This window comes from Hoplias malabaricus, chromosome Y, assembly GCF_029633855.1.
Source record: "Hoplias malabaricus isolate fHopMal1 chromosome Y, fHopMal1.hap1, whole genome shotgun sequence".
NCBI lineage: Eukaryota > Metazoa > Chordata > Actinopteri > Characiformes > Erythrinidae > Hoplias > Hoplias malabaricus.
Window position 1 is genome coordinate 67,621,067 of NC_089820.1, and position 15,691 is coordinate 67,636,757.

General features: G+C 45.0%; 1 protein-coding gene across 1 annotated transcript in view; it reads right to left on the reverse strand.

Moving 5' to 3' along the window:
* Nucleotides 1-1,400: 1,400 nt before the first annotated feature.
* Nucleotides 1,401-15,691, reverse strand: part of LOC136678505 (nuclear factor of activated T-cells, cytoplasmic 1-like) — an 83,193-nt gene continuing 68,902 nt past the window's right edge. Inside the window, exon 10 of the mRNA XM_066656553.1 lies at nt 1,401-1,796. Coding sequence (XP_066512650.1) covers nt 1,741-1,796 — 56 coding nt within the window. The 3' untranslated portion in view covers nt 1,401-1,740. The remainder of the gene's footprint in view (nt 1,797-15,691) is intronic.

Below are 15,691 nucleotides of genomic sequence, written 5' to 3' on the forward strand. Positions count from 1 at the left end.
TTCTACAGCTGTGATCTCCAAAGGGCAAAGGCATGTTTCTGCTGTGCAGCACAGGGCAGTTTGGGCATTTCCGAACTGGTTTAATGCTGGTACATTTACTGTAAATGTTCCTCTCCAGAATGTGTGGCCTTTATTGTTGATAGAATGATGCATATAGATATCACTGTCATATTTTAACGGTCCATAAACTGTAAGGGGAATAAAAAACCTTATATAAGTTCTATTAGAGCAATAGTGATTACTTTATTTAAAGTTATAATATAAAAGATTTCCTTAACTCCATCTTAACTCCCTCTTTACTCACTACTGCCCACAGCAGAGAAGACACACACCTGTCCAGGACTGGGAATAAGAAGCATGGTCCTAGATATCTAGCCTACACAGATTAGTGGAAGAGACACTCTAAAATATAGAAGACGTATTCATTACATGGTAAAATCCTTTGGTGTCGTGTCATTTATTGCTGTTGGACGTTGTCTCCGTAAACCGTACATCAACCCCTATGTATAACCACGTGAATATTAGTAATAATATGTTCATTGAGGCTGTTATACTTCTGCACCATCTCTGGGAAAAAGAAGCCAAATGGCAGTTTAATTATTAATAATTTCATGTTCCTGAAGCGTATCTGGAAATGTCGAGCCTTAGCCCTGAAGGCTAATAATATAAGGACTAGACTTGGGCGGTATCTCTGTCAAAAACGATTGGGATTAAGCTGTTTGTTTCCTGTGGGTGTGTTTTTGTTGTAGCGCCATTATAAAATGCCCTTCCCGTACTGGTCTAGTCTCAAACCAGACTAGTTTTTCAGTGAGAATAATGACAAAAGATTAGATTCTAGGAAAGGTTGGCTTCTTCAGCCAGGGTTTGGTCTGTGAACTGCAGCTAGGTGTCACACAGTTCTTAGCACAAACCTGCTGTGAACTCTGCCTGGACAAACCATAGGGCTGAGTGCCATTTCAAACAAAAAAGATGGAGTGATAGTCATTGCGCTTTAACCACTGAGCTCCAATGGATGGATGGTGTGGGGTGTGAGTGGGGTGTCGGGGAGGTAGAGGTGGTCCAACGTCACTGAGAGACTACACGCTTTACAAGGAACAAGGACAGGTGATTAAGGCATATGTACAGCATTATTAAACATACATATTTCAACATAATTCGCGGCAGACGTCTTTATATGTATATGCCATGGTATAAAAAACAAAATGGAGGAAAATAATAAAACAAGGTCTAAACACTGGTCTACTTTATTCACACATTCCTACACATTTCCAGCCTTTTGTATTTACTGTAAACAAACGAGCGACTGAATTAAAAAAGGTATAAAAAGGAAGTAAAGATAAAGAAGAAGAAAGGAATTGCATCCTGATTTGTGCTTGCCGCAAGGCACTGCAGTATCTGCCGCCGCGTGATGAAGCCTTGGTCCTGACCGCCTGGACGTACCGCTTCATCACGAAGAGCTGAGAACAAGGTCTCGGCAGAATCTTGGTCCACAAAAAGAGCGAGTTCGATTTTAAGGCAAGAGCTAAACGAGAAATAAGAGAACAGTCACGGAGGGCGCTTCTTCGCACCTGCTTGTGTTTAAGGCCGTTCATGTGAAACATTCAGTCAAGTGTAGTTGTTTCTATTGATTTGTCAGCTGTGAACACCCAGACTCCAGGTGTGTCCAGGTGTGGACGGGGTAGGGGTCAGAGGGAAGACTTGGTCTTGGTCCCTACTTTCGTCGAACGTCTCTGCCGCTGTCTACGAGTGACTGTGGGCGGAAATGCTGGACAAGTCGTTCCTGATTATTTCATTGACTGTGAACACAAGAAGACACAGAAATGAGGATTAATGTGTGTAGAGTAGACAGCACATTCAAAACACAAATATGATTGGCCCGTGTCATTACATATTGAATATGGCTGGCCAGTATAATTACATATTTAATATTATAGGCAAGTATCATTAAATACTAAATCTGATTGGCCATTATTGAATATCATTGGCCAGTCTTGGATATGATTGGCCAGTATCATTAAATACTGGATTTGATTGGTCGGTATATTAGAATATGGAATATGACTGATCAACGTAATGAAATATTAAATATGATTGGCCGGACTCATTGAATATTCATGTGGTACACATTATATATTCAGAATAATGGAATGAGAGAGTATCAATGAATTTGCTTAATATCATAGTTCATAAATAATAAAGATAAATATTAAGAACAAATAGGCGCAGCAGGTAGTGTCACAGTCACACAGCTCCAGGGACCTGGAGGTTGTGGGTTCGAGTCCCGCTCCGGGTGACTATCTGTGAGGAGTGTGGTGTGTTCTCCCTGTGTCTGCGTGGGTTTCCTCCGGGTGACTGTCTGTGAGGAGTGTGGTGTGTTCTCTCTGTGTCTGCGTGGGTTTCCTCCGGGTGACTGTCTGTGAGGAGTGTGGTGTGTTCTCCCTGTGTCTGCGTGGGTTTCCTCCAGGTGACTGTCTGTGAGGAGTGTGGTGTGTTCTCCCTGTGTCTGCGTGGGTTTCCTCCGGGTGCTCCGGTTTCCTCCCACAGTCCAAAAAAAAAAAATAAAAAAATAAAAAAATAAAAAAACACACGTTGGTAGGTGGATTGGTGACTCAAAAAAGTGTCTATAGGTGTGAGTGTGTGTGTGTTGCCCTGTGAAGGACTGGAGCCCCCTCCAGGGTGTGTTCCCGCCTTGCGCCCAATGATTCCAGGTAAGCTCTGGACCCACCGTGACCCTGAACTGGATAAGGGTTACAGATAATGAATGAATTAATTAAGAACAATTATTCAAGTAAACACAACACATGTTTCTTGAAACCTAGTCCTGGACTCTTGGAATTGGCCTAGAAAACATCTTAAAAGTCTATAAAATATTATACAGATGAGGCTTCTAGTTACCGCACTAAGAACTAAGGACTAGCGCCGAGGCGAGGGTTAAACCTCTGAATCCAGAGCCTTAACCCAGGACACACAATGTTAGTCTTTGTTGGATGTTTTTCTGTGATTGTTTAAGCCCTACATGAGTCAGAAGGGTAGAGTGGCAGATTTGTCCTGGAGTGTGTTGTGCTCCCGCGCCTTTCCCACACTCTTTGAGCCAGACTTCTGAGTGTTTTTATCAGCTGTGTTCTTTGGCTGCATCCAGGGAAGTGACTGCAGAGAATCTCAGTCAGAGGCCAGGTGACCCTGAGAGTGTGGCATCCCCTAAAAGGCCAGAGCTGATAACAGCAGCACCAAAAAATCCCGAATTCCACACAATAGAAGCATGTCACTAGACTATGATAATATTATAATATAATAATGATATATAAGTACTGTGTAAAAAGAAAAAAAAACACCTGGCTTTATTCATTTTCCAATCAAAACAGCCATTAAGCCTGTATTTACTCATTACACAGTCGTAGAATAACGAGCGAGAAAATGAGAATCCTGACAGCCATGCAAGAGTGACCTGGCAAGCCACCAAATCAGTCCCTATCTAATACACAGCATTATAGAAATCACTCCAGAGACCTGATCCGAGCAACACAGGATGTGCTTGGTATTACCTGGACCACAAGAAAAAACAAAAAATCAAAACACAAAAAAAAAACAAAACAAAAAAAAAAAAAACAACAACCCCAATTGCACACACTACCACCCGCCTCAGGAGGGTGGGGGCGAGTGTGTACTTCCTCTGAGACATGTGAAACCAGCCCAAGCCCTTTTTCTTGAACTGCTGATAAAATGACACCACAGAACATATAAGGCCTTTAAAGGAGAATGCAAACCGCCCAGATCTGTCAGATCAGCAAACAGACCTCCATACTATCCAGGCCAATGGGCAGAGATTTGGGAGAGGGGGTTTGATATGGGGCTGACTGCGGGTGATATCTCCAGGCTTAGACCACTGCTGTACACACTCGGGACCTCAACTTCTAAGACTGGAATGTATACGTCTGTGAATGTTTTTGCTAGAGTTTCCTGCCTTCATTCCCGACGCAACTATGATTATCTTGTATGTAGTGTTGGATTTAACTCGGAATTAAATGCCCTTTAACCTTTTCACAGTACTGTACATAGGGTTTGTACTTTATTCGTCATTATAGTGTCATTTATATTAACAGACCACCAATAACAAAGCCTTATCAGCTTATCCAGACACACACACACACACACACACTTACATGTATGCACAGAGCTCCAAATCCGTTTTCCTACATTAGGGCAGTCCCTGTGGAAAACAGGAGGCTAAGCCAACACTGCTGGCTGTTTGTACCTGCTGCTGCTCGGAGCAAAACAGGCATTTACATGCCAAGCTCGCCACCTCCCCCCCTCCCCCTTGCATCTCACAAAACAAACCACAGAAGCATGCTCATAATTACATGATCAAATTTTTATGCGCCGTTGGAAAGGCTGGGATGTACACACAAGGTTCAAAGTGCCCCAGGTAACACAGAGTGGAGAGGACAAAGGCGATCAGCAGCTCAGCAGCAAACAGCGCGACAAGGTTTTGTTTTCAGAGGAAAAGCCTTCGCTTCCTTTTCACCCGTGTGAGTCGTGGCAACTGTCGGGGCTTCTCCGAAATATTCACACCTACACGGCAACCACAACACTGCACTGTTTTGCTTTATCAACTAATAGTTTCCATTTCCAAGCCCTCAGCTTTTCCACTGATACAAAAAAAGAAAAGCACGAGAACTGGAAAAAAAAAAGAAAAGAGAGATTTACGCCAGCAAGGTGTCCAGAGGTCTCTAATCACACCCTGCTGACATTCAGAACAGCCACTGAAACAGGATGTTGTAAACTGTCAAACCTCAAAGCTACAGGCATGTCTATTTATAGCTCTGTATTAATATTAGTTCATCAAGACAATAAAACAGAACAAAGGGGGAAAAAGAGAAAGACTGTGATGGCGACGGTCGGAGGAGATTGTCCAGTGTGGGAGTGTTACAGACGCAGACTGCAGTCACTCGGGGTCAAACTTGGAGTCCTGCCCTGCTAAGCTCACCTGATGCAATCCGTTGTAACAATCTCTGGCATTAATAAGTAATAAGACACAGGTTCGTTTTCACAACAGTCTTCAACAAATAGGTCTTAAACATTGAGATCAAACACTGCGCTCAGCTGTCACTGTGTTGTGCACAGAATAAAGCCACAAAAGCATATCTTCCTCATTACTGGTTTATTCAGTTGAGCTCCTTCTTACAGATATAATGCAATATCAATATATATTGCAATATAAAATGTGTTATAATAACAACTATATGATTTTTTATACACATTTTTAATATTTCAGTGCATATTATTTACAGCATCTGAGGTTGTTGTTTGCTGGTGTTGTCGTGTTGCCTTCAGTTATTGGCAGTTTTTATGTGGCTTTTTTATTGCTCATAACAATATCGGAATTATATCGTATTGACCAAGATTAGGAAATATATTGTGATATAAATGTTGGCCATATCGTCCAGCTCTATGCTCTGGTGAGATTGCTAAGAAATAGAAAGAAACTGATCAATTAAAGAAGTAAAAAAACAAAAAATAACAGCTGTAAATGGAAAAAAAAAACCCAAAACCTGAATTTATTACATTACTTTTTCACTATTAATATTGGGCACTAGGTCAAATTCGACACAACAGCAAACATCATTTGAACACAACGGCTGTCCTTCAAACTCTGTGAAATCTTCTTCCCTTCTACTGTAAAGTTACTATTTTCTTTGGACAGCGATGATATAAAGAACTGTGTCTTTAGCTGTGTGTGCTTTTGTTAGTCTACTGCTCATTGACTTATCCATTGTCTTCTGTAGAAACTGTGCACTGCTGAACTACACTAAAGCCTCACCGCTGGCTGCGCACCTGGGATGTGGAGCTTGGAGCAAAGCCCTGAGCTGCACAGACTGAGGCAGAGCTGCTACCACATGGTTAATCTCAGTGAGTAGGCCAAGGTGTGCTGATAGGAATAAAGGGCTGGGGAGAGTTGAAGAGAGAGAAAGTAACATCTCACACTGATGTTGCCAATATTATTGATAGCACTGGTGTGTTTTCTGCTTGACTTCATCCTAGAAGTGTGTGAGGGTCAAACTGGGAAAACACACTGAAATGAATGGGGTTTTAATTTAACGTGCAATTAAATTATATGAGAAAATATAAAAAGAAAAACAGATAAAGAGGACAAAAATTGATCAGCACAAGACTGTCAGTTTGGCTTAGACAGCAATGCAAATTCACACTTCCTCCCACACACACCCACACAGAAGCTTGGCTACAGACTGAGCATCTCGGAGTGTGACAGAACACAGAAGGTTTGGTTTATTAAAACATGTTTCATCCCTGCAGTGTGCCAGTCTGTGACAGTGTCACTGCCAACACACACACACACAAACGTGACTACAGCGAGTAAACCTCCCCCCTCCCTGCCCGTTTTCCTTTAAGGTGTGGTCCATCAAACCTGAGCGTGTCCCAGGCACCTGCTAATCTCCTCCTCCACACACAGGGAGCAGTGACCGGCCACTGACGTCCACTCCTCTAAAAATACACAGCGCGGGAATTCCAGTTCTGCTTCATTTCTGCAACGCCGTGCTTTACTTTACTGCTATGACTCTGATGCACTGTCAGCACTGATGTCAGTTTGCTTAGTTTCCATTGCTGACAATCTGGGGGGACACAACACGTGTGTGCAACGCTCTGGGAAAAATATATATATAATCCAGCACCGATAATAATACACAGGAGATGAGAACAGGACTCACTCCTCCTCTACTGTAGAGGCAGTAAACTCTGTAATCTGGTTAATAGGGTTTACACACTTCGGGAATCTACATTCTTATCAAAGTAACAAGGTCAGAAGGAAGTTTTGGGGGCCCCGGAGAAGTTCATCTGAGCCCAGGAGACCTAAAAAGCCTTGGTCCCTCTTTTCCATATCTCTGCTCATGGTGATAGCTAACACAGTCATCTGTTAGCTGATGTGACAGATCTGGGTGGTTTACATTCTCCTCTGATGCGTTAAGCTGTTCAGTGGCATTGAGTTAGCGTCGGTTTGAAAAGAATTCACAGAGGAGTACAGAGGAAGAACATACTCAGAGGAAGCTCCCATGCTCTGTTCTGATTGGAAGAGGCTCACTGGAAGTCAGGAAAGACTCAGGGAGTCTAAATAATAAATAAATAAATAAATAAATAAATGAAAAAGAAGGTTTGTGGTTTGAGGCCTTTTCCGGGACCCCTGGAACAACAAACCATGAAGTGAAAAAGGGGAAATCTGAAGACAAGCATAAGCACCAACACCCAGATACACTTTCAGCTACACAGCTTGAGCCTGGTTAGCGGATCATTACAGCTCCACTCGAGCCTAATTTCACACCTCTAACAGCCAACAACACTGGCAACACGGAGAGCAGGAAGGGGTGGAGTAGGAGAAGAAAAGCAAGCAGAAAGAGGTGCGAGGGGAGAGAGGAGAGCCTGTGGTTTGGTGGAGATGGACGACCGTCGCGCCTGGTCAGTCCTGCGCGTGAAACCCGATTCTGATGATGAGAATGAGGGGAAGCTAACTGGAGCGTTTTAACCCCGTGGTGAAATCGGCAGGTCCAGCCTGCAGTGAGACAGAGTGTAGGGCTGGTGTTTTAGTCTTTGCCTGTGGTCGTATGCAAATGTTCCAGTGGCCCTTGTCAAATTAGGTTTTGCTTGACTTTTTGGAGCGAAAATAAATCAACAGCAGGGTTATTCAAACTGTGTCCTCTGGAGACGACCATTGTCATTTGTTTTTAAAGAAGCTTCTCCTCAACTAAAAGAAACTTATACATACTTGTGTATGTATAAAACAATTAGGTCCAATCATCCTATCTGTGACTGTCTGTGAGGAGTGTGGTGTGTTCTCCCTGTGTCTGCGTGGGTTTCCTCTGGGTGACTGTCTGTGAGGAGTGTGGTGTGTTCTCCCTGTGTCTGCGTGGGTTTCCTCCAGGTGACTGTCTGTGAGGAGTGTGGTGTGTTCTCTCTGTGTCTGCGTGGGTTTCCTCCGGGTGACTGTCTGTGAGGAGTGTGGTGTGTTCTCCCTGTGTCTGCGTGGGTTTTCTCCGGGTGCTTCTGTTTCCTCCCACAGTCCAAAAAACACACGTTGGTAGGGGGATTGGTGCCTCAAAATTGTCCGTAGGTGTGTTTCCCTGTGAAGGACTGGCGCCCCCTCCAGGGTGTGTTCCTGCCTTGCGCCCAGTGATTCCAGGTAGGCTCTGGACCCACCGCGACCCTGAATTGGATAAGGGTTACAGATAATGGATGGATTGATGGAATTTAATATTTTTACTAATCTCAAAACTCTTCAGTGCCCCCCCCCCCTTTCTGTTTGTGTGAAGAAAATGGATACAGCCAAATCCGAACCTGCTTTTATCAAAACAGTAATCTCTCAGAATCCCCAAAACCTCCTTAATCTGCAGAGAATGTCTTCACTGCAAGCGGTGAAAAAAAATTTGCAGAGATCCTTTAATATTACGCAATTGCTGTGATTCTTACAGCAGATATGATCTACTAATACCTCCTCATTGGATTTAATCCTCATTACTAATTAATCCTGAGACATCTGAGAGACACAGGAGTGAAAACATCTCCCAAACATCTCCAGCACATTTCTATCAGGATCGCAGACTACCACTGTCTTTTTTTTGCTTTGAAATCGTATCTGTTCAATGGAAGAGCAGCTTTCACAGAAACGCTTTAACCTTGTTTGAACTGCCCGTGAAATTGATTTGGCAAAGGAAGCTTAACTCTGAATTTGATGCTGTAGGAGAAGCGCAATTGAATTTCCTGCTACATATTACTTATTGTTTCCCCACAATATCAAATCTGCTCTCGCTTTCAGCTGAAAGGCTAATGGGCTATCCGCAACCTCCCACGCGCTAGAGCGCGGCAGGGAGGCGGCCCTGAGAGCCCCGCGTGCCAACTCTCGCCTTAACCCCGTGGAGAGGAACGTTAAGAAGGGTTAAGGAAGCACAAAACACAAACGCACAGATCAGTGGCTAATCGGCTCTTCGGCGCAACACTCCGCCAGAACTGGGTGAGCCATGGATCACGTTCTGAAAAACTGTCGATGCAGAGAATCCTGCGCTGCCCATGTGGAAGCATTCAGCTCAGAGACTGACAGCACGGAGAAGAAAAGAGAGAGGAGGGGGACTGAGGGGAATGGAGGGAGTGTTTGTTTAAATATGGCTTTGAATAAAGAGAGAGTGTGCGAGAAAGCGAGAGGTAAATGTACTGGTGGTGGATCTTAAAGGAGTTTCCCTAGGCCTCTGCTTCTTCACAGAGCTCAGGAGGAGGAGGGGGAAGACCGCAGCAGCTCTAAAGGCCAGAGTGCACTGACCCAACAAACAAAAAAAACCCCACAAACATTAGCAAAATACTAGCATACCAAAACACTCGGGAGGATGCAGCATATCTGTCTGTGATTGGTCGGGAAACACCACAATAAAACTGCTGCAGGCAAATACAACCCCCCCCCACCCCCTGTGTTTATAATGTTCAGAGAAGAACCGATATGCTAAGGTGGTGAGATGGAGGCTGCTAGCCGAATTGCTAATGTGTCTGGGGAACGCAATTTACATCAGCCCAACAGGGACATCTCCAGCCCAGCCTGGGGCTTCAGCAACTGCTGTGTAAAGATGTTTGTCAGCGCTCTCAGGCTGAACTGGGATGAGTCTGTGAGGTCCCTATGATCAAACCACCTTCCAGTGTCGTGGTCTCCTGACGTTTCTCTGAGGAAAAGGACAGCCATTTCCTCTTAAGGACTTTTCCCCTGCAAGGCTGTCCAGGTGGTCTGGCTCACGTCCTTCACCTGTTGGAGTGAGGGGCGGCCTCCGAACTGGTTTACTGTGTGTGTGTGTGTGAGGAAACAAAAGTGCACTGAGAGTCTCCGGAGCCTGATCAATTACAACTGTTGCCAGGGTGAGTGAGGAAGCCCAGGAGACACCAGAGTCTGCTCGACCCAGACGAGAAAGAAAGAAAAACAAAACCCTGCACAAAACACGCACGATCTTGTATCTGTGAGTTGTGGGGACATCAACCCTAACCCTAACCATAACCCAACCTTAAAACATGTCTCCACCTCAACATGTAACTATTTACATTGTGGGGACCCGCTGGTGGTGAAGAAGTGCCCACAGTGTGAGTGTGTAAACAGGCTTTGGTCCCCACAATGTGATATATTCACACACACACTGGGAGAACACTAGAAACACACAGCCTCCAGAATTAGCCGGCCAATCTAACAACAACAGTTCCACCCTCTGTAAAGACAGCCCTGTTTACATTGGCTTGCCTTGAAACAGGCCCATGTCCTTTGATCCACCGAGCTTTGGTGTGTCTCCCTATCACACTCGTCTCGTCATCCCTCTGTCTCTCTCCTTCTCTCTCTCTCTTCGTTATCTCCCCCTCCCTCCTCAACTCTGCTCACTTCCTCTCTGTCCCGAGGGACGGTGAGGTGTGCGGCCTCCTTGGGAGTGGTGTGTGCGGTGGGGAAGGTGTTTACATGGTTAGGGCCTACTCTCATGTGCCCTAATCAGAGATGTGCAGAAATTATTCACAATTTGCCGCACTGCACAACACCGTCCACTACAGTGTTACGCCAAGGATAAGTGACAGTTTTCAAACTGTGGGGAGGACTGGGGAACAAGGGATGACCGGGTGAGAGGTGAGGTATTACAAAATAGTTTCCGTTTTCATAAAAAAATATTATTTTTGTCTAATTTAGTAATTCTTATAATAAAGAGCCATCAACAGAGTTTATGAGAGAGGTAGCATTCAGGAGTTTAAGCTGCTGGCCCCTGGATGTGCTCCCTCTAGTGGGGAAACACATATTCCCATTGTGTTAAACATGAGCGAGTGAGTGAGCGAGTGAGTTACAAGTGAGTTTTGATCTAAAACGCAGAAACACAAACAGAATTCATACTTCGACTGTTACTACTCTTAACTCTATTGTGACATCAGCGCAAAACCAAACCCAGTGCTTCAGCTCCACATGCTTTAGCTGATCGACTGCATTTGGAAGCAGACAAAGTGTGAGAATGAAAAAGGATGGCTTTAGCAAGGCTTCCTGCCTGAATAAACAGGGGGACTTCTAAACTCCTGCCTTCGTGGCTTTGCTGCGTCTCGCAGATGGACGTAAAAGGCATGTCTGCTCCATGAGATATGGGTTAAAAATGAAAAACGTCTGCTAGCCTCAGTCAGTGAAGGTTCACGGCGAAAACTCTTTGGCCATCAGATAAGCGGCGTTTGATGAATACTGACCTGGAAAGCGGCTCGGCGACGGCGTCCGCGAGAGGCGGATAGTCATCTAGTGTTCAAATATGGTGGAAAAGCAGGAGCATATTGAAGCAATCTCGTGTTTGGGGTACGATATAAAGGTCGGAGTGAGAATTTGGCACTACACCTGCGTGTAAATGGGATTTATGACATCAGCATGTGTACTCTGGCTCTTTAAATCACCTGTACCCCGTCAGTCTTAATGTCAGATTTCAAATCAGACTTTATTCCTTCTTATATAAAACACTTCTATACGCCGCACGTTCTGCTTCCAGAAAGGCTTACATCAGAGCCAGCTTTATTGGTCTCTATCCATCACAGGGAGCAAGTGCTTGGAGGTGCCTTAGCCGTCTGACTGAGCAGAGACTCTTGGCCGCACGCCTCGTGCCTGACCACTTCTCTATATCCAGAGAGAGAAAGGAAGCTGAGGAACAGTTTAAATTTATTTATTTATTTATTTATTATCACATCAGACCTGGGGCACTCTGAGCACTCCTCCTTGGCTGGGGGCACACGTTCTCATTGAGGTCACCGAGTTCTGGAAGTGCTACAAGCTCTGTCTCTCTCAAACCAACGGTGCGTGATAAAAATCGATATATATTGTAGCGCCCTATTTTTAGCCTGCACCTGCACTCTCGTATGTGTGGTCAATAGCGCTGGACGTTTCCAACTTCGCGTCAAACTACGCAACTAAGAGAATAAGATTTAAAGCCGCCACATACACAGAAAAAGGAGGGGTTCGATTCCCTGTCCAGGCAGGAACGCCAGAGCTAGTGAAGATCATACAAAAAGGCTTTGAAAAGCCTCTGAAATGTTTAAATGTACTTTAGACCGACACACACTCACATCTACAGACAATGTGGTTTTAATCACAGAGCCTTTCTGAGAGGTGAGATCTCAGGAACTGTTTCAATGCTTTCATTCGTCTTGACAATGAATCCATTCAAATCACATTGTATTTATTTCTTGTCTCCCACGTTATCTTTGTATATCCTCGCTTTTAAAGCACTCGAAATGTCTGCAGTATATGAAAGATCCTTTCAATAAACTTGCCTGGCCGTTCACACAGTCCTGTATGCATGGCCTGACCCCTACAACTTCCTCAGATATCACCCCATCATGAAGACATTAAAAACAGGAATGCCACTGATGCTGTGCCTAATGGTTTAAAAAGTCATGAATGGTGAAATGGTTGAGATATTTTAAGGCCATCTGCTGGTGTTCCCCCATAGTTTTCATACCATTGCTCTTGGATACTCTTTTTTCCACTGCCTCGTTTCAGGACCGCCTTAAATGCCTATATCAGTCCTACATCTGGACTCTCTGAAATAGCCATTCAGCATCGCATGACCAGAGGAATCCACTGGAGACCACTGATCATCTGCTCTAGCTCCTACACACAAACACGTGCCCAGATAAAAAACTAAGGATATAGACATATTCCTGCCTATCACTGCAGCTAACGGAGACAACAGACTTTATCCCAGGACTTTGAACACACACACACACACCGATACACACACACCTGCAGCAATATGGCACTGTCATACGTAAATCACAGCCCTGCCTTCACCAGGTTACGGCCATAGGATTTCATCACCTGCAGATTTAATACTGACTCTGGCTCCGTGAGCGTTCTGTCTGAGTGCCTTAGCAGAGGAAGGGACCGTGAATCCAGTATAAATCTCACAGCTTTAACATAAACACCTATGACAAGGCTCCACGCTCACACTTTGGACCAATTTCACAAAAACAACGTGCTCGAGCCCTCGCCACGATTATCGCCATGCCACGTGGAAGACGGACGACTGGGCGGCGGGTCAAATAACTGTCTCTAACTCAGGGACTGTGGAGTAAGACGTCACACATTGCTTCTCTCTAAAAAGATGTAGATTACTGTGGGATATTGAAAGTATGACTTTAATATATAGAAAGAGATAAAGGTTTGATATTGTTTTTAATGTGAATGGGTGAGTGTGTGAAACTGTCTATCGGTCTGACTGTGAGTAACTGGGTGAGTGTGTGATATTCTCCACAGGTGCGAGTGTGTGAGTGACTGGGTGAGTGTGTGATATTGTCCACAGGTGTGACTGAGTGTGTGATATTGTCCACAGGTGTGACTGAGTGTGTGATATTGTCCACAGGTGCGAGTGTGTGAGTGACTGGGTGAGTGTGTGAAACTGTCTATCGGTCTGACTGTGAGTGACTGGGTGAGTGTGTGAAATTGTCCACAGGTGCGAGTGTGTGAGTGACTGGGTGAGTGTGTGAAATTATCCACAGGTGCGAGTGTGTGAGTGACTGAGTGAGTGTGTGAAATTGTCCACAGGTGCGAGTGTGTGAGTGACTGAGTGAGTGTGTGAAATTGTCCACAGGTGCGAGTGTGTGAGTGACTGGGTGAGTGTGTGAAATTGTCCACAGGTGCGAGTGTGTGAGTGACTGGGTGAGTGTGTGAAATTGTCCACAGGTGCGAGTGTGTGAGTGACTGAGTGAGTGTGTGAAATTGTCCACAGGTGCGAGTGTGTGAGTGACTGGGTGAGTGTGTGAAATTGTCCACAGGTGTGAGTGTCTGAAATTGTCCACAGGTGCGAGTGTGTGATATTGTCCATAGATGTGACTGTGTGAGTGACTGAGTGTGTGATATTGTCCATAGATGTGACTGTGTGAGTGACTGGGTGAGTGTGTTAAATTGTCCATAAATGTGAGTGTGACTGGGTGAGTGTGTGAAATTGTCCACAGATGTGAGTGTGTGAGTGACTGGGTGAGTGTGTGAAATTGTCCACAGGTGTGAGTGTGTGAGTGACTGGGTGAGTGTGTGAAAATGTCCACAGGTGTGAGTGTGTGAGTGACTGGGTGAGTGTGTGAAATTGTCCATAAGTGTGAGTGTGACTGGGTGAGTGTGTGAAATTGTCCACAGGTGTGAGTGTGTGAGTGACTGGGTGAGTGTGTGAAAATGTCCACAGGTGTGAGTGTGTGAGTGACTGTGTGAGTGTGTGAAAATGTCCACAAGTGTGAGTGTGTGAGTGACTGGGTGAGTGTGTGAAATTGTCCACAGGTGTGAGTGTGACTGGGTGAGTGTGTGAAATTTTCCATAAGTGTGAGTGTGACTGGGTGAGTGTGTGAAATTGTCCATAAGTGTGAGTGTGACTGGGGTGACTGGGTGAGTGTGTGAAATTGTCCACAGGTGAGAGTGTGTGAGTGAATGGGTGAGTGTGTGAAATTATCCACAGGTGCCAGTGTGTGAGTGACTGGGTGAGTGTGTGAAATTGTCCATAAGTGTGAGTGTGACTGGGGTGACTGGGTGAGTGTGTGAAATTGTCCACAGGTGTGAGTGTGACTGGGTGAGTGTGTGAAATTGTCCACAGGTTTGAGTGTGACTGGGTGAGTGTGTGAAATTGTCCACAGGTGTGAGTGTGACTGGGTGAGTGTGTGAAATTGTCCACAGGTGTGAGTGTGACTGGGTGAGTGTGTGAAATTATCCACAGGTGCCAGTGTGTGAGTGACTGGGTGAGTGTGTTAAATTGTCCACAGATGTGAGTGTGTGATATTGTCCATAGATGTGACTGTGTGAGTGACTGAGTGAGTGTGTGAAATTGTCCACAGGTATGAGTGTGATATTGTCCATAGATGTGACTGTGAGTGTGACTGAGTGAGTGTGTGAAATTGTCCACAGGTGTGAGTGTGATATTGTCCATAGATGTGACTGTGTGAGTGACTGAGTGAGTGTGTGAAATTGTCCACAGGTGTGAGTGTGATATTGTCCATAGATGTGACTGGGTGAGTGTGTTAAATTGTCCACAGGTGTGAGTGTGTGATATTGTCCATAGATGTTACTGTGTGAGTGACTGGGTGAGTGTGTGAAATTGCCCACAGGTGTGACTGTGTGAGTAACTGGGTGAGTGTGTGAAATTATCCACAGGTGCCAGTGTGTGAGTGACTGGGTGAGTGTGTTATATTGTCCACAGGTGTGAGTGTGTGATATTGTCCATAGATGTGACTGTGTGAGTGACTGGGTGAGTGTGTGAAAATGTCCACAAGTGTGAGTGACTGGGTGAGTGTGTGAAATTGTCCATAGATGTGACTGTGTGAGTGACTGGGTGAGTGTGTGAAATTGTCCATAGGTGTGAGTGTGAGTGGGTGAGTGTGTGTGAATGGGTGAGTGTGTGAAACTGTCTATGTGTGTGGCTGTGTGAGTGACTGGGTGAATGTATAAAAATCTTCATAGGTGTGGGTATGTGTAACTGGGTGAGTGTGTGAAATTGCCCACAGGTGTGACTGTGTGAGTGAATGGGTGAGTGTGTGAAATTGTCCACGGGTGTATGTGAATGGGTGAGGGTGTGAAATTGTCTACAGATGTGAGTGTATGAGTCATTGGATGAGTGTGTGTACTTGTACACAGTTGTGAGTGTGTGTGTGTGTGTGTGTAACTGTCCGCAGT